Source organism: Brachycentrus maculatus, unplaced genomic scaffold (assembly GCF_059751285.1).
Source record: "Brachycentrus maculatus isolate JH-2025_06_01 unplaced genomic scaffold, ASM5975128v1 h1tg000257l, whole genome shotgun sequence".
NCBI lineage: Eukaryota > Metazoa > Arthropoda > Insecta > Trichoptera > Brachycentridae > Brachycentrus > Brachycentrus maculatus.
The window spans coordinates 221,940-249,752 of NW_028281008.1; the positions used below are offsets into that span (position 1 = coordinate 221,940).

At 34.0% G+C, this 27,813-nt stretch overlaps 1 protein-coding gene across 2 annotated transcripts; it reads right to left on the reverse strand.

Annotated features, from left to right (window-relative positions):
- LOC148306010 (bcl-2-related ovarian killer protein-like) lies at nt 1–27,644 on the reverse strand. 2 transcript variants are annotated; one of them, XM_088265705.1, is made up of 5 exons: nt 27,272–27,644; nt 2,823–3,107; nt 2,066–2,376; nt 1,548–1,685; nt 1–1,290 (listed from the first exon to the last, which is right to left on the reverse strand). In XM_088265705.1, the coding sequence occupies exons 2-5, from the start codon at nt 3,103–3,105 to the stop codon at nt 1,141–1,143; spliced, it is 882 nt and encodes a 293-aa protein (XP_088121831.1). In that variant the 5' UTR covers nt 3,106–3,107; nt 27,272–27,644; the 3' UTR covers nt 1–1,140. The 2 variants fall into 2 exon arrangements, with proteins under 2 accessions (XP_088121831.1, XP_088121830.1); XM_088265704.1 differs by lacking the exon at nt 27,272–27,644 and adding an exon at nt 10,930–11,088.
- Nucleotides 27,645–27,813: the final 169 nt, after the last annotated feature.

The window sequence follows — 27,813 nt, forward strand, 5'->3', positions numbered from 1 at the left end:
TTATGTTTAGAAAACTGTTTACTTGCAATGAAATACAATAAAAGGTGATTATTTTATAATAACATTATTTTTTTAAATAATTAAGTGAACTTAAAATCATTGTTCATCAATCAATTGTTTGTGGAAAGAAAGATTTTTTAGAACTATTTAATGAAATACACAAATGCAATCATCTTATGATTTAGCATCTTCAACAAATTTGTTTGCCCATCCATGTTATAATATTAATTATAATATTCATATAATCCTAGTTACTATACTTCTTTGTACCGAATAAACGTAATATTTCACATATAGCATAATCTCACTTATCTTAGCTTGACCTGGTATATCGAAATATATGTACATATCGCTCACTCCTTTCAAGAACGTCATTAATCAAAAATCGTCAATTTTCAGTTGTGCATTTTTTCGGAATGCTTAGAAAATGTACTATATCCCGGCAAAAGAGGCATATTTTTAACTTAACATTTACCCGCTACAGGCAAGAAAGTGTTGTTTATGCATTTTGAAGAAAAGGTATTGTTTAATTATTTTTTTAAATATACTAAATATTTTTCAAATGGAGAAAAAACCTTCAGGTTATACCTAAAAAGATCTGTTGCACAGTAAAAAGTTCAATAAGTGGTTTGATATTTATTTTTAATACATTGTATTATATTTTTAAACTTTAAAATCACTCTCCTGAAAAATCAAGTTTTTTGATTTATGACGTTCTTGAAAGGAGTGGGCGATATGTCAACAGAGATGTAACTAACTTCCTTTTATACAATATATGTATATATTTATATATCACAAATATGTGTGTCACTCAAGAGAGCCAATGGCGGGTCAAATTAATGTGCTGTGTCTCATGTGTAGCAGACATCCAATATATCTTCTTTTACTGTTTGTATTTAAGCATGTGTTCTTCCAATTCCTCAGTATATTTTCTTGAAATCAGTCTTCATAATGATGACAAGCTAATGAGCTGGTGTTTTTACATAAATCTTGTGTATCTAGTATGACGGACCAGTAACTAAAAGGCCAACACAGTTCGAGTAACATTTACAAGATTCTTGTAAATATCGCCATGCTTTGTCAAATTTTCAATCTCACTCGCTGGTTGGTCCACCCGTTGAACATTTATTTAACAATATATCACAGAGGTAGTTCACGGAGCAGAGACCACACGAGCCCTAGTAGACTGACGATCCCCACAACGGTTAGTGACGTGTAAATGGAATGCAGTTTCCCTGGCTGCGCTGCAATGGATTCTTCCACGGGTTGGCAGTGGTCTACTATTCCATACTGAAACAAATAAAAGTAATCATATCAATATACAATAAATCATTTGTATGTTAACCCGTGTAATATTTCAGGTGGCGGTGGTGACTGGTCACAAAACTTGTTTTCAGTGCTCTGCGACCATATCAGCCACCGTTTCGACCAGAAATGATACATGGGCATGTATATGGTAAACAATCATAAAGGGACTCGTACATATTTATAGTTGAGTACGGACAGGGGCTAAAAGAGGAATAAGAACAAATATGTAAAGTACACACCCATCCTCCGTGGTCAGAGAGCCAGGAAAGAAGTGATCCTCGGATGATGGCTGCCGCCGCTTCCAGGATTCCAGCAAGGTCCGGGATGGCGCGAGGCTCACTGGCTACAGCTCCGCATACCGCCATCAGGGAGACAATCTGGACAGCGTTTATTGCATTATTATAGCGGTTAGCGCATTTGGCCACCGTGGATGAGATCTCAAATTCGAGTCCTAGTAGGGTTAATATGGTAATTTCTTCACTTTCATATGTTTTTAAAATTAATAGTAAGGAGTTGAGGAAGAGATGGAGCAGATCCAAATAGCTACCAAGATCAACATGGACTCTGCATGAAAGCATCAGTTTTATTAAATATGTCAGTGCATTACAAATTAGCTACGTTTTTAACCCTAAATCATTACGATGTCAACACTCGGTCCGGAGAATTAAGATTTGAATTTTGGGTACTACAATGTGCGATGTGCGATGAGAATTATCAAAGGTGCCACGAACTGTGTACCAATAGGTTTTGTTTTTACCTTTCCCCACGTGATATCCTCTTTGAACAACTCCATCCCGATCCCGTAAACCAGGTCCGGCGCGTCGGGCGGGTCGGGCGAGTCGGGCTGGGCGGCGCGGGCGGCGTGGCGCGCCAGCGCGGAGTAGAGGCGCGGGCGGCTCCGCTCCAGCGCGCGGCCGAGCTGCGACACGCGCGGGAACACGGCGCGCGCGCCCGCCCACGGCGCCGCCAGCTGCGAGCACGCGGCGGCGCGCGCCTCCGTGCTCGCGCCCGCCGCCGCGCCGGCCAGGCGGATGCGGCTGCGCATGTACAGCGCGCACAGAGACTTACCTGCAAAACGGTTCATTTCAGACCTCCCGGTTCTTCTATGATACTTAGAGAAGTATAGTCATTATGATGTGCGATATCACAGCGTAAATGCCGACAAAAATAATAATTCAATTGAAGTAATAATAGAGATAGGAATTCACCGGCACCGAAAATCATCGCGTAACATAATGGCTTGTTATACACATTAGCCAAAACCTTTGCCCGCGTGTAGACGCTATAAAGTTTTGTATATATCATATAGAGTTATATGATATTTAGATTTGTCAAGTTCTTTGATCTGAGAAGAAACCGACTGCTGCCGACACCTTACACCGAGAGGGTTGGAAATATTAAATAATGTCACACTAGCAGAAAACAGTCGACGAACCCTGTGGGTACATTTTTGTAACATCACTTGACATTTGGACGGTATTAATAGTACGATAAGGTATTGTCTCATTACCAACCTTGTTCTACAAGACTGTCCTTTTCCGACGGTCTCCCCAGGCCGAGGGTGCTGGACACGTTGGACAGGCGTCGCGCCACGGACTCGGGCACGAGCGCGCTCAGGCGGCGGCCGGCGCCCCCCGCGGGCGCGGGATAGGCGCCGGGCACGACCAGCGCGCTGAGGCGGCGGGCGCCGGGCGCCCCCGCCAGTCCGGGCACGGCCAGGCTGCTGTAGCGGCGGGGGCTCACGGGCACGCTCAGGCGCCTCGCACTCAGCATCTCGGTCAGGTCCCCGCTCATCATGCCTAAAAAGGAAATGGGGATTTTTACTCTCTGTTTTTTTCAAGAACGTCATAAATCAAAAATCGTCAATTTTTAGTTGTGCATGTTTTCGGAATGCCCAGAAAATTTACTATATCCCAGCAAAAGAGGCATATTTTTAGTTTAATATTTACCCGCTACAGGGCAGAAAGTGTTGTTTTTGCATTTTAAAGAAAAGGTTTTATTCAATTATTTTTTTTTATATATTTTTCGAATAGAGAAAAAACCTTCAGGTTTTACCTAAAAAGATTTGTTGCACAGTAAAAAAGTTCAGTAAGTGGCTTTATATTTATTTTTAATACATTGTATTATATTTTTAAACTTTAAAAACGTTCTCCTGAAAAATCAAGTTTTTTGATTTATGACGTTCTTGAAAGGAGTGAGCGATGTATTTTTACTGTATTTTAATGTTTACATTAAAAAGAAAAAATAGAAATCCCCAGGTTACACAGGCTAGTATGTCAATTACACAGACACTTCGGATGCAACCCCTAGTGCCCTAGCCATTACGGCTACACATTATCATTCTTCCTAATTACTGTTCTTTCTCAATTTTCTTTCGCATACAACAGTAATTATAGGGTAGTTTTGAGAAACAGACATATTTTTTTAAATAGCTGAAACTTGAAACTGATTTTTTCATTCAAAGTTATTTGTTTTTGCGCGCCAGTTCAGTGATTATTCAACCATCTTCATTGGATTTACGGTATGGGAATTTCTTGGCGACATTTTCTTTTATCGTTGGCTGTCGTCGTCGGTAGGTTAAAAAATTCATTCGAACCAGTTGAATTTTACTGAGAAAACAGTTATTCAACAAAAAAATTAAAGTGAAACGGTAGCACTTGCAAGTGTTTTTTTAAATCATTAATTCCAACTCTTATTCATACTTTCATCCTCCGTGCCATCACGTTATGTATGTCGAAGATGTACAATACGGGGATACGGGGACATAGCGCTGGAGAGAGTCAACGAATACAACGAAATCGTGACTTGTAATGGTGACATTATTACATTATCTTTCAAAAAATCTCTCCAAGCAGAAAACCATGTACTACATCACTACAAACAATGAGTAACCACTCAAATATGAATAACATAACTATCGATTTTCCCAATTAAACTTATCGCAGATAACCGCTTAAAATAAGTGGCGATAAAATATATCTACCCGTATTCAGATATCCCGTTAATATTTAACATTGTAAAAAAACCTACACATGAAAAGAGTCTAGACCGATCCTTGCAGCCTGTATCATACATCGTACCCTCACCCAGTAACTAGCAACAGTAGAGTCATTTACCATCGCTCTGTACCCCGCGTGCTTAAAATCACAATGGAGGAGGAATAATAGATACCATGGGAGATGAAAATGTGAATATCAGCAACGTCGAGGCATTTGCGGTTGCAAAATCGTACGCTTACTAGCTTGTATACGAGACCTTTGGGGATTCAGTGCTTTAAGCACCACTAAAAGACAAAATATGTACACCGTAATACCGCTTTAAACTAATTCACGTAGATATTTGCATTCACCAAATTAGGCGTACGATAGTAATATTATTTAACCGTAAATCCAGATATTTTATCTATGATTTTTGTTTGCACGTTTCTAATATAAAAAAGTTCATAGCAAAACGTTACGTGGTTTAATTAACTGGATAATTCGTCCCGCATTTACTTCCTTTTGTTATCAGTAGCGGAGATCTCAAACAATAATAAACACGTTTGGGCTTTGAACTAATCCATGTGGGGATACGGAAAACTGATAAAAGAAGAATAACTAATCAAGTAGTAACCATTACCTTCATAATATGTACGCTGTGATCGATGAGTAATATAACGGTTTAGATTTCTATTTGTATTTACAAAAAAAAACTACAAATGATCGCAAACCTATCTTACGTGAGAACATAAGTTTAAAAATATATCAAATACCATTTAATCCATAATTTACTTTCCCAGTATTGGGGAATTAAATATATCATAGTACAATAGTAATGTGTTAGTTAATAAAACACATAATAATTCGCTAGTTACAATAATTCATGCGTAGTTTTTTCCTAAAAATGTTGAATAATCTTCTTAAGTTAAACCTTTTTAATAGACTGTCTCATTTCTATGTTTAGTAAGTAGATTAAATTCTCGGTTATAGGTACATATATGATTTATAGTTAACTTCATTCTTGTTTCGAAACGCCATTAAAAAGTAGTATAAAGACTGCCAAAGAAGATAAAATTAAGTGCATCACTTAATCACCTCACACCTCACCTCTTCACATGCGAACAGAGCGCGTGAAATTATTAAAACAATCCAATTGTAAAGCCGTGTTAAACAGATTAAAAGAGCTGAAATCGATCACGATTAGCGCGGAGTGTCGGACTCCGCGTGCTCGAAATCGATAGTAAAACAGTGGCAAGTCGCTCACGACCAGTTAAGTCCACTTAATGACAATCCTCTGACACATATATTTTAAGACTATAAAAGCGATACCAGTTTTTGATAAATATTCATTCTTAATGTCAATGAATAGAGCATCGGTCAATGTTCGCAATGAAGAACGAATTACTACCTCTTTGTGTAGTTTTACTAGAGTTAACAATTGTGATATGTGATGTGCTGGTGCCGAAGGATACATCTTACGGTTTTGTCCCTCGAGACTCTCCTATAGTCAAATACAATACTGATCAGGACAAATGGCGGCCTTACGCCAGTAGCAAACCAAATTACGATAGTGATACAGTGGTTGTCAATGCACCAGGATTCAGGAGCTTATCTACAACGCCTACTAATAATTCAATAAGCACACAGAACAATACACACGATTTTACCCAATCGAGGAGTTTAAAGTTTCCAAATTTTCCAAACACCCTTTATTACTACGAGCCTCCTCCTCTATATCTTCCGCCGAGTGATTCAGGTCCCGCAGATTACACTACTTCGGCTCCAACGGATGAAGAGTTTATCAATAGGCCCTCTCATGATGAAATTCCGCAAGATGCTCCAGATGTGCCATTTGACGGGTACAACTATATTGTGCCCGAGAAACCTTTCAATGACTTGTTGCCTCCAGTATCTCAAGACCAGCCCGCGATTATTCCACCCTCTCCGCAATATCTTCCAATATCCTCTCCGGACTATTCCGAACCTCCTAAGTATCCTCCACCGTACGGAGTTGGTATAGCGAGATCTCCGGTTTCAAAAGTTTTCGACAATTTTCCTTCTTTCCTAGAAGACGATTCTCTCGATGGAAGACAACCGAAGCAAAGAGGGTTGCTCAACGTAGAAGTTACAGAAATGCATTGCTTTGACACTCCGACAGATGGAAGATTCCAAGCGGAGCTGGCAGTCAAATCGCGCGTTGACAATATTCCCGTGTTTGAAGACGTTTATCCTTTGGACAACTCTCCGTGTGTGGTGAAGAGTGACTCTATTTCTGCCCGATTCAATACGAAACTTCGTATAAACATTTCTAAACGACAGTTTAAGGCGTGCGCGGTTAAGGATTGCTCTGTGTCTGCAGACGTAGTGCATTTATGTGTAAAGTTACGATTTCCTACTATTGCAAGAATGAAATTGGCCGAGGACCCTGTTCTAACGCTCCAATGTAGAACGCAAGATAGGATAGCAGCACACACTAAACACATAGCGATTGATGTGGACAATGCAATGTAAGCAACAAAAATTGACATTTTAGATATAGTTTGCTTCCACAGTATAGTGGTTAGTACATTTGATTATTATACACGAGGTCCAAGGTTTGATTCCCGACAGACTCAACATGAAAATTTGTGATTGATTGAGTATTAGCTTTCTATAATAACAGTTTAACCACCAATAATAATAAAAATAAACAAATAGATTGTGTTTTCACTGATGATGAAAAAAGGTAAAACTCTTATTTCTCGAAACAGTTACATTAAATAATGTTAACGTTACACAAAAATCCAATATTAAGATAAAACGTAAATTTCCAATCACGGAGGAAATATTAACAAATTTAGCAATCTCACGACACCCAAACAATCCTTACGCTCGAAATGTACATATAATGGAGATGGGTAGAAATAAAATAGATTGTATCTAAAAATCGCGGCTGAGAGTCTTACAGGACTCTCAAACAGCCGAGTAGTTAGCAAGATACCCTCTCGATAGGTTCACTCTCAAAATAAATTAATTTTTTGTAAAACAGCAACTATAAAGTTTTTTTCCACTTTTATTTTATTTCACCAGTGACCGGGTTTGGTGTTACCAACATCATCAGACTGAACCAGTCTGATAATGTCGGTTTTACAGGACTGGATAGTTATAATTTTATTATATAAAATGCAGTTATACCAAGAAATGTCAGTACAAAACTTAAATCTTACAAATACTCGATTAATGTTTGTTCGACGTTCTTTAAACCAACGCACCATAATTTCATATCTCATTCTACATCATCATGTTTAATCATACGAATTAGCACAGGTAACAGTTAAGGCATAACGTGGGTAGGTACCTACAGGCATGGCTACTAGACTAGGCGTATATTGTTAGAAAACATGTCGGATATAAAATGTATTTCTGCACGTATGTATACAAAACCTTTGTTTGACCGAGTAAATGGTAAATACGACAATCAGCAACATGTCCTCCATATTTTACATAATTACAATGAATTTTACGGAGTACTCGTATTATCTAACGGAAAAATTGATTTCGCTAAACGGGTTCCGATAATATAAAAAGACAAAATGAATTCCTCACTTTACATTGGTAAGTAGGGTAACCATAGTAACTATCCACTGTCAGAAACTGAAAGCCTTTTTTATTTATTTAGCGTTTAGATATTTACACTACAATTTGGTCGTATTCGGTTTAGGGATTAATTGTTGACTTAACGAAATTCTTTCAAACGCATCTTCGACTTACCATTCGAAAGCCATTTTAGTCGATTACCATTTTATGTAAATAACTCACGTTTCCAAATTTTGTGTTTGAGAACTTTGTCTCCCTAAACTATGGTTGCCCAAACTTTTTTGGGTTGGGAGGTATTTTTTAATTGAAAGTTTTCTAGCTATCAACTTCCAATGTGATTCTTATAAGATTTTTGTGTATCCTTCGCTACATTATTACAAATCCCCAGGAGTAGGTATATTATTACAAATATATAGACCAATCTTACTTTTTTCTCAACATTTTTATTCTTTCAAAGTTGCTATCGTTATAAAGGCAAAAGTCTTAAATATGTATCTAAAAGCAAATTGATATTGCTGGCGAATTGATGGATTTTGTTCGATTTGTAGTTCTGGGCGATCCGCCGAGGTAGCGCGCGGCGGGGCCAGGGGCGGTCTGCGGTCCCGCGTGGGGCTCTACAGGAAGGGGCCCCGCGGAGACCACACAGAGCCCCTGCCGCGAGGAGCGCGCGTCCCCATAGGCGAGCTGCTCATGCTGAGAGCGCAGATAGAACCAGAAGACGGTGAGTTGTATCTCCTTCTTCTGGCGCCTCTCCAATTAACGATGATTGGGCGCCATACTGAGATATCTTGAACTATCCTTCGCCATGGCAGAGAGATCCTTTGCAAGTTTTATACCAATGCACCTCCTTTTTCTGACAATACCTTTTTTACCCTCTACTTTCCTATCGTCATTCTATCCCGGAGAAATCGGTACCGGCCATGGCTTATACCGCAATATTCTGACAATATGTATCCACAAGTGATTTAAAAATTCCAAAGCCGACCCCTGACACACAAAAAACTCTAAATAAATCAGGTTAACGTTCAATGCTTATAGAATAATGTCAAACTCGCGAATTTTTGAAAACCCATTACTTTGTTTAAAATCAAATAATACATTCTATTTAAACATCATAAATAAGTATATTCCTTCGCGTTTTCAAAACACATAAAACCGGTTACGCATCCTTATGTTTATTCGATACAACTCACGTCAACGTGTATTACGATATTTGTATGGACACGGGAGCCGTGTTCGACGCACAGAACGTGTTAACCATAATTCTCAGTGTTTCCTTATTCCAGGGTGGGTGGCATCTCGGCTAAGTACCGTCACCATGTCCGGTGGAGGCGCCGGGGCAGGGGGCCAACCGCTACCCCTCTTGGGGCCCGACGGGTGCAGAGCGAGCGGGGCCCGAGCGCTGTGCCCCCGCGAGGCTCGACCAGCGCCGCCTCTGGCTCACACCTTGCTCATCAGGCGAGTTCATTCAAAACAGCTATTTCATTACATCATTACAGTTTATAGACATGAGATGTTATATTTCATTATATGTTACGATATGTCTATCTCATTAGGTATGAAAGTATGTACATTTCTTAGAACACAAGCTTCTATTTCAATTTTCATGTAAAGTTGATACGGCTCGTACACTACAAATAACACACGAATTCATCACGAGTGACTATTCTGAGGATATATTAATTTTACAAGATCCTGTTAAAAACCATGTACGTAGTTTTGGAGAGTGTGGCGAGAAGAGAAAAATCTTAAGTTTTCGTGCGTAAATATTTCTTATTTAAAATAGTAATTAAAAAATAAATAAATAACATGGGAATAATAGATACTTATAGGTAGTATCTTTGTTCAGTCCAGGGTTAGGATTCCATAAGGAAGTTAACGATTTATCTTCGCAGTTAACATTAACTTTACTCTTAGACTCTTATATCTAAGGACTTAGGCATTTTTAACCATCGTCTATCCGTTTTATCTTAAAGATAAGGTTAACAAAAAATAATTAATAAATAAGATTTGTTTTTTTTTTACAAATTTTAAAATATTACGTTAACTTCCGTATGGAATCCCAGCTTAGAGGCTGCTCGAGTAGATTCATACAGAAATCTGTGACATAGAAAAGGATCGTTATGGAGAACCCGATACGTATAATATATTGACATTAATTCAGTGACTATTTTTGATTTTCTATATTATTTTTTGACATCTCAACATATATGAAAAATAGCTCCTATAATTGGAGATCCAGATTTGTGAACAACTATTTGGACACACTCAAAATGTCGCATTTCAGATTTTAACCCAAGTCATAGCCACACAACTAAGTGAACAGTGTAAGATTATAAGTTTTTCAGTTAATGGGAACAGATACACAATAGTATAATTTTGTTATTATATAATACTGTGAGCTTTGATTATAAAGACATATTAAAGTAGAAAATTAAAGTTTAAAAATAAAAACTTTTTCTTATCTCAAGGAATTATCTAGCTCGAGATCACAAATAAAATGTTATCCTATTTATGTTACGGTTATCATAGAATATTGTTTGTTCTACGATCTTTAGAATAGAGTTCCGCGATAGAATAAAGATAAGACTTGTGTACAATATGGAATATGGTGGTACATTGAGTATGGAGTATGCAGATGGTATTATGTGTATAATGTCATAAGAATGTGTACAAGTTATTGGTTCCCTGCACGCAAATTAAAGGCTCTTGTCTCAAGTTGTGACGTTTTTAAAATCTCAATGAGGTTCTTAAAGTCCACGGCACTCGGGCATAATTTAACGTACGACAATTTAAATACAAACACGTCTCGTGACTAAGCAAATTGTACATGCTCCAAGGATAAGGAAATATTTTCTTTGCTCTTGAGATTTTTAATGTCCAATGCCTAATTTTGTATGGGCAACAAGAAACTAATGGTAGAAATGCAATATAATCGTATTTCAATGTAGCCTGGGCATCGTCTACGTACGGAAGTTGAAGTTTTAACTGCGTAACGTAGATAACATAAACTTTATAAACTTTATTCGGTAGAAAACGAATATTACTTTTTTAATCGGGTACCTACTTCAATTTCCTGACACCATGATCGACGAGTTAAGTTAAATTTATCTTCACTATGTAGTTAATGGCTTCGTTTCTACTATTCTACTTTCGAGCGCGGACAATTTTTCACTCTGTCTCGTATGTCACTGTGATGTATAAAATAAAAACTACACTATACTAATATTGCAAAAGATGGTACTGCAAATAAATATACTCAATTAATATGAAAATTAATATAAAACTTCAGTTTAACAGTACATTGCCTACTACTAATTTCCAGGCGTGAATTGGAAAATTTGACAGGGACTTGAAAAAAATCCTCTATATTAAAATAAGCTGAACGACATTTATTTTTTAACATAACATTTTTTTTTTCAAACGCACCTACGATCTGTCATTTCATAGTCAGCTGATATCAGTCATTTTGCTTTGTGACAGTCAATATTCGAATCATGAGAGTAAAATGATAGTTTTTAACGAATATTGGTTAGGAATCGAAAATGGCCAATTAAATAGAAGTAAATAAATTATTACACTATTATGAAAACAATAATCAAGAACAAAACTTTTTTTACAAATTAGCTCATCATAATCATACATTTTGACAGCTAATATAAACTCTAATAAAATAAAGGTCATGCGTAAAGTGACGTAAATCTTGAATCGATCAATAAATAAAAAAAAACGATTACACCAGAGAGAATTTAAAAAAATATATTGCACCGGTAAGGATATCAATAATCGTAAATGTGTTACGTTTTACGTTTTTTGCTTAATGTTTTGCCTTGGTGAATGTTTTAAGAAGGCACGAGCTATGAGCCTTTCGAGAAAAGGTGTTAAGCGCCGGTAATTTACTATAAATATGAAGATTTTCACTAGATAATGATAGGATACAGGGAGTGCGGATCGTACTTTTGACTTTTTTTGTAAGGACTTTTTATTGCAGGGTCAAATTTCAAAGACAATTGTGAATACGCGCATAAAAGATTTTATCGTATTATATTTATTAAAAATATTTATTGTCCATGAATGCACTTCATACTTGACATCATTCTTCCATTAGACGCGTTGCTATATTTGCTAAGTTAGGTATCTATTATTAACTAGGTGAGTTTCGTTAGATATGGAGGTGTAATACCCAATAATATGAGTTAAACATATTTGGTTCCTAAATGCTGAAATTTTATTCAAATAAGAATGTATAATGGAAGTCGACATATTTGGTTTAAAATTGTAAATGAAGTAAATAAGCGTATACCCTCTATTTATGCTTGTGAGATTCTTTCCCGATTATAACAGACTAGGAAAAGGCAAATACATCATTTCAATTTATTAAACCTAATTATAATTAGGTAATAATAATTATTATTATTGAACCAGCAATTTTATTGGCATTATTTTGAGTGAGTCTAAGTTTTCCAACTCCAAAGTTGACAATGTTCTTTGAAATGTATATACATATAAAATTTTCTGATATTCGAGTAGTATAAGAAATATTATTTATAATAATGGATATAAAGGTGCATGATACTCGTACCCACTGTATAAAGTGATCGTTTAAACCAGCCAATGGCTGGTCGTAGCCCTGTTAATCCCAGACTTTGATAGATAAAAATAAAATAAAACTCATCACAATAAAACTCTTCGTTAATGTAGCGATACGATAAAATAATTATCTGAAATTTATACCGAAATTTTAAGTCAGAATAAAATTTTGTGTGTGCTTAATTTCACTGACGATTTTAAAAAGTAGGAAAAATCGCAGAAATTTCTATCAAATACCGTACATATAAATCAGGAGATTCCTTATTGAACGGTACTGTTCCAAAAGATAAACATTTAGAGTTTGGGGTATTCAATTATACAATCCTAATCAAACACAGACTTACCCATTAGTAAGAACACAAGACCTTCTACAATCCATAGTAACGTAATAATAAAGGTTAGTCTTCACTAAGTCTTAAAGCAATAGCGAAGTTAAAGTTAATAGTAAGAATTATTAACAATAATATTAAAATATTATTTTCAGGGCTGCTCTATTTGAAGGTATGCGGAGCGGAGAAGAGGTCCGTCTGAGCGTTCGGCTAGTCGCCTGTCTGGAGGCTTCAGACTGTCGGACTCCTCGCTGCTCCGCCCCTGGACCCCCCGGGGCACTTCGGAATAGAAGAAACACCGACGCCAGATCTGACCAAAACCAAACCCTCGACACCACTTCTGTTATATCTTTCAAAGTCGTTCTGCCGGAGGAAGACGATTATCTAGAGAAAACGGATCAACCGAGACGCGGAGATCACACTCCCATGGTAGTGATGCTGATCGTCTTGAGCGCTACCATTCTGGGTTCTTCCATTTTAATATTCGTCAAGAAACGAGGTCGTCGGATGTGAAATAGGAAACACCTTCTATTTTTTTCCTTGAGAATTCATTCACGGATTGTTTCCTCGAAGGATGAAGCGGAAGATCAAAGAATGTCACAAGAAATGCGCTACGCTATGAATATAAACCATTGTTTTACGTATCGTATCAGCGACTGCTTGTATGCATGTTTCGGTTCACCTTCATACAAGACAAGACAAGACTAATCGTGCGATAAATATAAAATCACTGAATCATTTCGAATTCATTATTTTTTTCACTTGGTTTTACTCAACTTTTATTGCCTTAGCGTGATGTAAAATAAAATCTTTTGTATAAAATTCTCGCATAATAACTTGTATCTATAATTAATTAATCAGACTGAAAATAAGACAGTGCTAAATCTTATTCTAATTCCCCCCTTTTCCTGTTTAAACAGATTGTAGAAACAGGTGTTGCTATAGAACTTTCCCAAACCACGCGTGGATTATTTGTAATACCACATTTCATATACCTACCTATAACGCCTTGACAGTAAGTTAGTACGATTTCGGGTCGATTGATATTCAAATGATATCGGATTTTTAAAAGATTATTTGATTAGTAAATCAAATGAGAGCAAATATGAAAGAAATCACGGCTTCATCAATTCGATAATTTGGTAATTAGTATTTTTGATACGTAAAGTAACTTTGGCATATTGTGAAATAGTATTGAAAACAAATGGTATAAGTATATGGTATATACATATGCTTTTAGGTAATCAATCATAATACCTTTGCAATAATTCATATCCTTGCATACAAAAATACATTCTTCTTCAAACCCTTATCCGCACCCCAATGGTGCATAGGGCACTGCATCATATAAACGCAGTGTTATCTTGATCGTTAACACATGAAGGAAAGGAGATCAGCCCTCCGCTTCAGGTACCAGTCCAGGGTTATATTGAATAAATATTAGAGTGAAATATCACTTATATTTATTTGACCCCCCCCCCTAGGAATCGAACCCGGACCTCCAGAACAGAAGCCGAGCGCGCTGACCATTGCATAATAATAAAAAAAATACAAAAATATAGTTCGAAAAAACAATTTATTCAATATTGGTTAGTTTAAGTAAAATATAAGTTGATAAGTTTTAGATTGGATGCCATATTTTTTTCCAATTTTTATTTTAAAATATATTTGCTGAATACATCGATATTCTGTTCGAATGTTCATCCACATTAATTTTTGTAAGTATTACTCAGAAAATATCGCATTTCACTTCTAAACCAAGGTGGGCTAATGTAATTAGGAATTAAGACAACCATTATGAAGTAGTCAAAATAAATCGATGATACGACTACCTTAACAATAATAAGAGAAAATAGTAGACGGAAATAGTGACATTGTGAAAAATCGATTGTTTATGGTTAGTTGCATAAAAAAAGAATCTCGTAAATTTTCGTTAGTCTTGAATGCAGTTATTTTTTACTGCATTTACTGTAGTTTTTTATTCGTTATTTTTTATCTTTCGCGGAAACCGATCATGGTACACTTCATGACATCATTAGTATACAAAATATAATGCAATAGATCAGGGCTATCCAAACCAGATTCGATTCCGGGCTAATCCTAATATATATGTAATAAAATAACTAGGTACCTACCTATACATTTTATTAAGTACTTACAAAAAGTACCTACATAAAACAGTTCTACCACCAGATGCCGCATGCGTCGCTCAGAATAAAACAAAAGACTTCCGATAATATTATTAACTGTCAGAATCAGATAGATAGATAGATAGATAGATATAAAAATTATTATAAAGATAAATTAAGAATAAACTTTAATTACAAAGCAACACATTGTTTATTTTATTATTATACACCCACTTTACATATTATTTACACTTAATTTTCAAAAGGAAAATATTACCACGTTATAAAACGACAATTTTGTTAAATGGAAATGGATTATGAAACATTAGATGTATTAAAACAATTACTACAATATGTTCGGAGTGAGAGAGAAAAATTAGAAGATGATCAAAGAAAACGATTAGAAGATAATCAAAGAAGACGTGGAAATCTAAGAACTAGTGATAAAATTAAAGATAAAAGTCCATGTAAGATTTGTGAAAATTTAAATAAGGGAACTCGATATCACTCTGAAGCAACGTGCTGGTTTAAAACAAAGGAGGATGATAAGATTAATAATAAAAATGAAGATTTACAAATTACACAGAAACAGTGCTTGAAGAATGAAAATAAAAATAATGTGGAAAAAATTTCTACAAAATATAAAATAAAATATACTCCAGAAAAGAAGAATTTCGAAGCAGATTGTGTGAGCAGGAATCCAGTATTAGAATCGAAGGAAAATGCAAATGAACAATTAAAAGTTGTAAATTTGGTTAAATTAGAAGATATTTTAAAAGATCAGAATAAAAATGAAGACATACAAATAACACAGAAACAGTGCTTGAAAAATAATAATAAAAATAAAGTAGAAAAAACTTCTACGAAAGATAAAATAAAATATACTCCAGGAAAGAAGAATTTAGAAGTAGATTGTCTAAGCAGGAATCCAGTATTAAAATCGAATGAAAATGCAGATGAACAATTAAAAGTTATAAATTTGGTTAAATTAGAAGATACTTTAAGAGATCAGAATAAAAATGAAGGAATTCAAAAGAAAAAAACAAATGGATTGAAAAAAAACTGTGTCTACTTTAAAAGGGTCAAGAAGAAAAAAAAAATACAAAAAAAAGAAAGAAAAAAAAGAACGGAAAAAAGAAAAAAAAAAGAAAGAAAGAAAAAAAACAAGAACGAAAAAAAGAAGGAAAAAAAAAAGAAAGAAAGAAAAAAAAAACAAGAAAGAAAAAAAAGAAGGAAAAAAAAGAAAGAAAGAAAAAAAAAAAAAAAAAAAACTTTATCATATCACTAAACTTATACCAGTCCCTTCACTACAAGAAGATGATCCGGAGGACGAGTGAAAATTTTACTATGAATTTTCATCCGCAAGGGGGGAGATGTAATAAAATAACTAGGTACCTACCTATACATTTTATTAAGTACTTACAAAAAGTACCTACATAAAACAGTTCTACCACCAGATGCCGCATGCGTCGCTCAGAATAAAACAAAAGACTTCCGATAATATTATTAACTGTCAGAATCAGATAGATAGATAGATAGATAGATATAAAAATTATTATAAAGATAAATTAAGAATAAACTTTAATTACAAAGCAACACATTGTTTATTTTATTATTATACACCCACTTTACATATTATTTACACTTAATTTTCAAAAGGAAAATATTACCACGTTATATATATATATATATATATATATATATATATATATATATATATATATATATATATATATATATATATATATATATATATATATATATATATATATATATATATATATATATATATATATATATATATATATATATATATATATATATATATATATATATATATATATATATATATACATTGGAGAGTCGCAGTAACACGTACTTTATTTTTTTTAAATAAAAAATAAAAATGCAGGGACGTCATTGTTATAATAAAATTATTTTTAAAAAATCATACGAATCAATATTTTATTTATTTATTTAGGAGGCAATAAAAACAAAATAATGTTTCTAATGTTCATGGAAAAAAATCCTGATTTGCGGTACATCAAAAAGACTGCGGCCCGCACTGAAAAAAGCCGTGTTTTGGACTCCTCTGCAAAAGATAATTGCAATTTGATGACCTAGTACCTTGGTTCAGAGTGCAGTATGACAGTTAATCATAATAGTTCGTATAGAATCATGAATATTTAAAAACCTTCTTCGTAAACTCATATAGGATCATACAGGATGCATTATACATAAAAATATCCCACCCCGATGAGATGCGACCCCATCTAGGGGGCGGGGGCGGGGCGCGGGGTAAGCAGAGCCATTGAGATAAGCGTCATCCTCACAAGGTATCAGAAGGTAACGCTGGCGTATTTTCATACAAAACAAGTACTCGCGATTTTTTGACTTTATTATTTAAAGTAAACTTTGTTGAAATAAATAATGTAAAAAAATATAATGTGAATAATTATTGAATAATTATTTAATAAATTCTAAATTTTCTTTTAAAATTTATGTATGTACTTACTCATTTATTTATCACTCCTAATATCACCCCGTTTCTCTGGAGGATGGAACGCCATACGCGTCTGTCCCGACATACTCCCAGCTTCCTCTATATCCATACTTGCCCTCCAGTCACGAAGACTGATGACCGATTTTTTCTGGCCGTCTTCCTACTTTTCTCCCTATCACATTTGCCAAATACACCCTTGCAGTCATTCTCTCGTCATGCATTATTATTATGTATATATTTTATTTCAATATATAAAATATCATGTGTAACAGAAGATTAAATTGTAGTCCCCAAATACGTGATTTCTAATAGCTAAACTTTGATTTTGTGGTCTTCAACGAAACCATAAAATAATTATTGTCTTACAATGGGGAACATGCAAATATTTAAATATTTTTTATTGATATTTTTTGTAGACTGAGTAACCATCGATTTTAGGAAAACAATCACGAATTAAGCATGACTGACGTTTTTTGAACAAATAAAAGCACAAAGAAAGTGCAGCAAATATAGTTATTTTAAATTTCTACTTACTGTCGTCGGAAATTTCGTTTAAAGACGTTATTCGGATTAACGATATTGGGATGCGTTTCTATTGATTTTAAGCATATGGGATATAGAGCTACAGAAATTATATTTGAACTGGATAAGGGCGAGATACATGGGGCGCGGATCGGTTCATTTATTTGTATATTGTCTTTTCATCATAATAGTAACGGGTACTAGGGATATTATTTATCAACAACCGTTTTAGTCTAAATTAAATTCATTAATTGATTCGGCACTTTGTGATTAAGAAGTAGTGGTATTTACCAAGTCAAACAAAAATTAAAAATAAATTAAATTCCTTCGAATGTTCCTCACTTTAGTAAAATGTAATGTAATCCTAATACGATTTTATTATTTAGTATGCAAATGGTTCTGTCAGCTTACCTTGTTATTCAACGAGCCTTCTCGCTATACCAAAATATACATGTGTGTAAGTAGGTTTGATTCTAGTGTCGTATTCCAGTATATCAAATTGGTACCTACTTTGATTTTTTGCAATTAGTCAAAACCTTACGATATTATGCACTCATGAAGCTGTTTCATCTACATTTTAAACAAATAACGTTCTTGAAAACGTAAAAATGCGCTTTTCTAGTTTCCCATATGCGGTACAAGCGGACCTTAAAGAGAGAAGAGAAATATTTTAGGCAAACATGTTATGGTCGATATTTTATACGGGCGTCTTATTCTCAATTATTATTATTTTAACGCTCAATTGTATCAATATTTTCATTTTTTTACATATTGTCTCTGTGTAAGCAATGGTAAAAAATATTGAACATTTTGCGTACAACATAAAATATAAAACTTATATGGCTGACTAAGTATTGCACCCACCACTTAGTCAAGCTGGAATAAAGAGTTTAAAAAAATACAATATATAATACTTGAAAGCGGTCGGGTCAGGAGTCGAAATAATCGGCGAGTATGTGTAAGGAGATGCATGAATTTGGACTAGGCGAAGAATGTTTGCATAGACAGAGTAGTGTGGCGTTCTATTATCTCTGTCTACCCTTGTGGAGAAGCGGCGTGATAGTTAGTTAAGAAGTTAGTTATTTATATAGTTGTAATCATTTCCTATGTAAAAATAATTTTGCTGTATATGAAATGTGTAGCATTTTGAACCATTACTGTAATCGCAGAATTATGTGTAAACTAATTAAATGAATATTTAAGACGTTCAACCGCCATCTATAGACACAGCGAAGGGTTTACTTTTATTTTATTGAGATGATTTTTTGTGTGATTATAACCGACCAAAAAATAATGGCCACCAGTAATTTAAAAATGGAAATGGGTGAACAAACTTCACCTTAAGAACTCTCAGTAGGTAGGTACCTACTACATACTAAAATTGCTGGTCTATAAGCTCTTCAAATTAATATAAACCATTACACTGTGTATAATTATTTAATTATTTTTTTTAAGTTCGGATATTAAATTGAGCATGTATTACCTTCACATATTAAAAAAAATATTAAATCGGCTTAGCATTAAAAGTTGTGTCTGCGACAACGCTTACATTTAATAATAATAATAATTAATCTATATTACCATGACTGATGTGTTCTAAATATCGCAAAGTGAAATTTCGCCATAATAATAATAATTATCCAATCTATATAACAAATGCTTGTCAGCTTAACTTGTCAATAATAACACTCGAGAACTAATCACTGACTTTACACAAATCGGTTAACCCTCTCTCGGTGTCGAAGATCAACACCGATGAAAGTAAATTCTAAAAAATATGTATAATTTTGTGAAATAATGACTTCATATTTTTGCTATTTGGCAACTATTTTCCACTGTATAAAATAATGAGTGTGATTAGCGCCAACATCTATCTTAGTCAAGTCACAAAAATGTCTAAAACCATTTTAGTCGTAATAAACCTGTGTATAGATGATTTTGCATTGTTTAATTTATTATGTTTATAGCTGAGAATGATTAACGATCAGATGATAGCGATTCAAACGAATGGTGTAACAATGCATTTCAATATGGTGTCAATTCAATGAACAACAAGACAGATGTCAAACAATCAAACGATTGGAAAAGATAATGTACTGATTCACTGTACTGATAAACTAAAAAAAACAACTAATAATATTCAGTCACTTGACATTAGTGTCCTAATTTATATATTATTAGTTAAAGCTCTTCATTGGCTTGTGGGGGAGGCTGATGAAAAGTTCTAACTTCACCATAAAACTGCTTGTGGAGCACAGATGGGAGCTAAACATGAGGCAGCGCTGGAGCTGATCTCATCTTATCTTCACCTGTCCAAAATTACGCTTCGTTATTTAAATTTAATTGTATTACAGTTGTAAAATAGTAGGCAACAACTATAAGTCCTAAAAAAGGAATCTAACATAGTCTCAAGAGTGGTAAGGTTACGAGTTGTTGGTAAAAGTTTGGACACCTGTATTTGAATTACATAGAATATTAAAATGTACAACTACCTCTTCCTCTACTTTCGTGTACCTTAAACCTGAAATAAAAATTTTCCATCTCACAGCACTATATATATTTTATGGTGTTTCAGAGTTTCTCCCATTTAGGATGCTCTGTTACTGAGACTTTTTTCAGTTAATAATTATGAACTGATCTCGAGACATATTTGGTGGAGTCCCAAAGTTACAAGGAGGCCTATGGAAAGACCGCTGAAACGATGGTGAATGGTATTGAGTGCTGCAAAATCCAGGAGCCAGCTCAAAGCTCATGAAGCACTTATGAGGGCGATCTATTTTAGCAGTAAACCGACAAAACAAGACGAAGAAAAGGAAGATAGTATATTGTATTGACTTGCAAACATTTTTTGTTACAGTAACGAAACTTTAAGATGTCGCTCACGTGATTATTCGGGCATTTTATATAAAAAATAATAATTAGACATGGCGAGCTTCTGAGCCGGAGTTCTATAATCCCGACAGGAAGAAAAAGATAAAAGACATGCGATAATGGCATCAAATTATGAAGTTGCATTTTATAATCATTAACAAGTTGTACATAGATATCATAAAATGTAACTGCTTCATAAACCTATTATTAAAGCATTAAAAGAAAACTAGTCGTCCACTTTGGGTACTGAAATGGCACCAATTACGCAATGAATGCTAATATTATGCCGTACGGTGGTACAACTAGAAAATTATTAATAATTTAATTTGATATTCAACGATGTCATAAATTATAAATATCGTCGCTGATCTCATACAACGCCAAAAGTTCCACTAGCGTTCATTCCCAATCAAAAATACACATTTTTAATTGTGCAAACATACCTAAAAACGTAGAAAAAAGTTATTATGATCATACTCTTTTAAGCCTCTTCTGAACCCTGTGCTGTAAAGTTCACCGCATCGCATCAACGCAATGCTATGTTATCTTGATGGTTATTTATGTTTATCTACCCTGGACTGGTACCTGAAGCGCACAACTTTGGTTATTATCTTGCCTTCATGTAGATAACACTGCATCGATACGATGCAGAGCCCTTTCCACTTCCACCATTGGGTACAGATAAGGGTTAGAAGAATGTAACACTTCATTTAACCACTTTTTATATTATGCACATACATACTTTTCAGTGCACAACGGAGTCCTGGTTCCAACTCTGATGTATGGAAGTGAAACATGGAGTTGGCAAAAGAAGGATGAAAGTAGACTGAATGCAGTCGAAATGCGATCTCTCAGAAGAATGTGCGACAAAACGATGTATGATAGATGTACGAATAGTGAAATAAGGAAGGAATGCAAAGCTGAGATAAGCATTATCGATAAAATTAAGAAAGGTGTGTTGAGATGGTTTGGACATGTAGAACGAATGAGTGAGGAAAGAACGGTAAAACAAATTTATGAGGCGAATGTTAGCGGGAAAAGAACCAGAGGAAGACCGGGAAAAACATGGCACGATTAGGTATGCCAAATACTTGAAAGTGGTCAGGTTAGGAGTCGTAACAATCGGCGGGTACGTATGAGGAGATGCATGAACGTGGAAGAGGCGAAGAATGTTTGCAAGGACAGAGTGGTGTGGCGCTCTATTCTCTCTGCCTACCCCTGCGGGGAAGCGGCGTGATGGTTAGTTAGTTAGTTAGTTATAGTATATTTATTTATTTACCCAAAATAACTGTTTGAACCGTTGATGTTTGTATTCTTGGAGCTTCAAATTCATTAACTAATTATTATTAATTACATTATTTTTATAATCTATTTATAACGAATGTAAAATGTTTCTAAACTCTTACGTGTAATTAGTTTACTATAATATGTACCCGCCATCTTTTAAAAGGTTTTTTCAATGACAGCCAAAGCCCTTGGGCTATAATTAATATTATAGTTTTTTAAAGATATATGTACGGATAGACAACAGACACAAATTAATGTTATCTCAATCAAACGATTAATTTATTTTTTATTAATATTAGTCATTTTGAGCATGTGATATGGTATACTAGTTACAATAAAAGTTAGCAGCCACTCGGTTATATTATTATGTTAATAAATACGCCCACGTATCTTGTTTATTTTGTTTATGATTGCGACTTACAACTAATGCATGGATGTAAGTACCTATGCTCTATATAAGTCAACCATTCATTTTAACATAACGAAAAACAGTAAAAAAATCCCGACCTGTTCTTTTATACGTCTTCGAACTGTCGTTTTGCTATATTTTTTTCTCAATTTTTAGCATAGGTATCACATATGTTTGCATTTTCATAGAGTAAAATTATATATTCTTCATTTAATTCTGTCGAGAAATTAAAAGAGATAAATAAATTACAATTATTTACACGAATACCAAAACCATTCAAAATCACATTTTCTACCGTTGAAGTTAAAATTACGTCAAACATAACAAAACTGACTGCGTTTACATTAATGTTAAGCATATGGAACACAAAGCGACGATAATTTACTAAAAAATATGTGATTTTAACTGGAGGAGGGAAGGATATAGGAGTGAGTATCGCCATATTTTATTGTATGGACTTTTTTAATATGATTTTTTGAAACATTGGTAAATTCGATTTTTTTAAACGTATACCTGCTTACCTATGCGACAAATATTCAAGACGTTTAAAACGGTATAACTTATGTATAGTCATTTAAAGGTAGCGGCAGACACCTCGGTGGTTGGAGCGCTACGTGCAGCTCATAACTGGAGAAGAGTCATTGCTTCCACAAGGGTCACATAACTCAGTAATTTGAAAAAGAGAAGTCAGTTAAATGAAAACAAAGCGGGTTTTGTTAGAAGACACACCCTTTTAAGAAAAATGGAGGGATGAAATCGGGACCCACGGAATTGGTCTTCTTGAAACTAAGATGGCAGCAGAGACCGCATTATTGTCTCTGAAATGTGGGTCAACCCAATGGAAACGTTAATATTAGGATCTATGGAATATACACATTCCGAATGATAACCAAAAGCATCGGCATCATCTGAACTTCAAACTGTCCTGTGCTATATTATTGAGTCTACAAACTGTCCTGTCCTATATTATTGAGTCCACAAAACCAATTTACTTTAGGAGGTCTTGAATACCTATACTCAATAGAGAACTCAAAGTTAAGTTTATTGCTCGTTAAACTTAGGATCCTTGACCTGTTATTAAACTCTAAGTGAGTACCAATAAAAATATATTAGATCTATAATTTTATTTTTATAGTAGGGTTTTTTCATAACAGACTTTCAGTAACTTTAGGACGGCTTTTTTAATGTATAAGTACACATAAACAAAGTACAACAAAGCATAAGTACAACGCAACAACAAAGAAAACTGGATTTTTTTAGGTTAAATAGTTTTTTCACAACTTTTTTAATTCGTGATATACTTACTTGTGTTTTGGATAAGATTTACCATGTGCTATGAATTATATTCTTCTTGCTAAACGCCATACGAAAAGTAAAGTAAAGTATGGGTTGATTATCCAAAAAATCACACTTTTATCGTTTGAACCAGTATTCATTGCTCCTCAAAAAATTGTTTGATAGCATTAAAATTATTTTATCACGTTCCAGTGGCATGAATAAACACACATTGTCTACTGTGATAGGATAGAATTTTTTGTGAATTTGCTCGCAACACTGTGATATTTTTAAACAGAAAAATTACACAATGAAATTACAATACGTCTGTACAACGGTGTAGACGTATAATTAAAATATTCCTCTTATCAAGAAACAAAGTGTGAGTATATTAAATTATTTCAATCTATAATTATCCACTACGCGGGATAAAACACACAAGATTTATTATGGTCAATATGAAAACAAAGAGTGACTCCATAATTTACTCGGTTCACACCTATGTACAGATATACATAATTTCTTGCCAGTGCCGTCTTGCCGATGGGCAAATTAATGTAAATGCTATACACACATAAGTGTATATTTACATTTTTTCCGAAAATAGGTTAAAAAAATAGGTAGAAAAAATCACTGTGTAGTTACTGCATTACGTTTCCACTGTAATTGCAACCCATTTTATTTGATGTTTCGTCTGAAATGTTCATTTACTCCCAATTATGATTACGGTTTTAAGATAGTTATGAAGATGTTTTATTCAAACATCAAAATTAGTCATAATCACTGTGGTTTATGTGTTATAGTATCAAACGAGGGCGAGACATAAAGACAATGATGAGATTTGCCTTGTAATTTGACAGTGAACACCTTGTGACGGCACTGCATCTCGTCTTTCACCCACGGACAGTGCCTGTAGAGGTGAGCGATTGCGGACCCTGGAGCTGGAGGCGAAGGCTATGGAGCTGGAGGCGAAGGATCATGGGTAGAATTGGTGAACTAATCATCACTTGAAAACGGAGACCCTAATAAAAAATTGTTTGAAATGAAGGTACCTCGTTGAGCCGGACGTCAATATAAAAATTACTACTTGCATAATCTCAAAACGTATCCGTAAAACGTCTATTTCAAGAAGATGCACATTTGTTTATATTCTTCTAACCCTTATCCACATCCATGGTGCATAGGGCACTGCATCATACCGACGTAGAGTTATCTTGATCGTTAATTACACGAAGACAAGGTGATCTTCGGTCTTCGGGTACCAGTCTAGGATGATATTAAATAAATATTAAAAACATTTTGAGTGTCCAAATACTTCACAAATTAGAATTATCTCCAATTAGGAGTTATTTTTTACATTGTTTTTAACATCTCAACATAGATGAAGAAGAATATGGAAGTCTGGGCATTTACGGGGCTTGCGACCATCATAGGCTGGTTTAAGTCGATCATGGGTAGAATTGGTGAATGTTACACGTGTGTAAAGTGATCACTGAAACCCGCCTATGACGGTTGTAAGCCCCGTAAATGCCCAGACTCCATATTCTTCTTCATCTTAGTTGACATGTTAAAAATAATGTAAATAAATATTAAAAGAATCACTTTTTTTGATTTTTGATCCCCCCTGGGAATTAAAGTGTAACCAAACGCGCCAATACGACAAAAGCGGATACGTTTTTTGCTCTTTTCTGTGCAGTGGAGTGTATATAATTTTTTTATCAAGCCAGGCAGTAGAGGTAGGTATCAAGGTAAGGTAGGCACTTAGTAAGGTAGGGTAGGCTCTATTATGTTCCTGTACGACACGCGCGAGTAAGGTTGGGTAGGCACTGTTTTTCTGCCTATATGGAATGCTCACCCCTGATTGTGTCTTTATTTTGCTAACATTCATTTTATGAATGGGCATTTTCAAACGAACAGAACAATAGGTGTCACAAAAATAAATAAATTCTATAGAATCGTAAATCGTATTTTGATTTATATATTAATATAAGAATAGAACAATGGAGCTCTAAAAATATCCTCGTTTCAAACTTAAATGAATACATTCAAACATTTTCAGCATTATTTATAATTACAACATATATATACATTGAGGTCTTCTTACACTTGTATGACTGGGGGTTGATGTACACAATATTGTCTCGTTAGCAATTATAAGAAAAATTATCAATTCCCGGTGAAACAAGTCACATAACACTTTGATGAATAAATAATAAGTTTTTTTTTTCACAACAAATATTATATCATTCATTTACCATATCGTAGAAGTGACAAAATGCAAAATGTACCTATATAACGTGGTAATGAGTATATTTTCAAGTGTTGTTTTTCGTGTTATTTTTTTTAAACCTGGAAAATATTTAGGTGCCTAGGTTATTTAGCGGAAATAAAGTAAAATAATTCAAACGAGCCATTGATTTTCTCATATGAATCCGTTTTTTTGCAACGTGACTATCAATGCTATGGACAACGTATACATTTCAGTATACCATATACCAACCTATATCTTATTATATATATATATATATATATATATATATATATATATATATATATATATATATATATATATATATATATATATATATATACATATATTAAAACATATGATATTATTATAAGTAGGTACATTAGGATAAAATACATAATTATGTCATAGATTGTTACTATTTTCTAAAACAATAATAATTATTGTTATCCGCACAAGGTTTATAACGAAATTACGATATTGTCTACTACAGTAAATTAAATTACCATTATTATTTACGTATACATATGATAAAATCAATTTCAATGCACCCATTCAACAGACTTTATTCCTGAGATACGTATAAACTACTGCATATTATGTTATGCATATTATATTTCAAATAAAATACAATTACCACGTTTGGTCAAAAGAATTAAGAGTATTTCGCGATAAACCTCTTTAATCTGCTCCCATTATCCATAAACTCATCAAATAGCGGAACTATTTATACAAGTGCTATTAAATGTTTAATATTGGAGGTGGGTACATACGAAATAGATCGTATCATTCGGCCATGTCATCCACGATATTACTCATTACAAAAGAATTAAGAGTATTTCGCGATAAACCTCTTTAATCTGCTCCCATTATCCATAAACTCATCAAATAGCGGAACTATTTATACAAGTGCTATTAAATGTTTAATATTGGAGGTGGGTACATACGAAATAGATCGTATCATTCGGCCATGTCATCCACGATATTACTCATTACAAAAAATAATTGAAAACCCAATGAGTACACATTATTGTAATGTCGACTTTATACTACATTGTAAATCATTTGGAATCGACACCCTGAGAACTAAAGAATAAATATAAAATTTAGACCAAGTTTCGTGGATTTTTTTTATGATAATTGTGTTTTTTGTTATATTTTGTTGTTGTTGTTATATATGAAAAAAAGTTTTAAAATTGTTCACTCAACTTCAAGACCATACAATGTAGCTTATAAAATTACTTACCTCTTTATGAATTAATCCTTTTTTTATCGACAGTCTTCATATTATAATGACGATTTATTTTTTCACAAGTCATACCAATTCAAAAAATTATATTAATTTTATACACATTTATTGACCATATTAAATTAAATCCATTGATAAATTCACAAAAAATTACAATGACTGTAATATATTTTTATTAATATACTAAAGAAGGATCAGTAGGATGAAATTTATTTAACATTTAAATTTTAGGCGTAAAAATCAGCTCGTCGTTTTTAAATTTATTTATTTAATTACAAATAACAATAAGTATTTCGCGGTTGGTAGCTGTAAACGATATTGTTTTACATTTTACACAACGTCTATACTCCGTAACCGCATCTTATCAACTAACTGGCCTCGGAGCTCGGATCAATTTGCAGGTGGAAACAGGCATTAACAGGTGATTGAAATAAAGTACGTACTCGCGCTGAGTGCTCCAGACTCAAATAACAATTTGTTTTCTCGAAAATAAATCAATTATTCAATATTATTTTTGCTTACTTTTTTACTAATAGGTA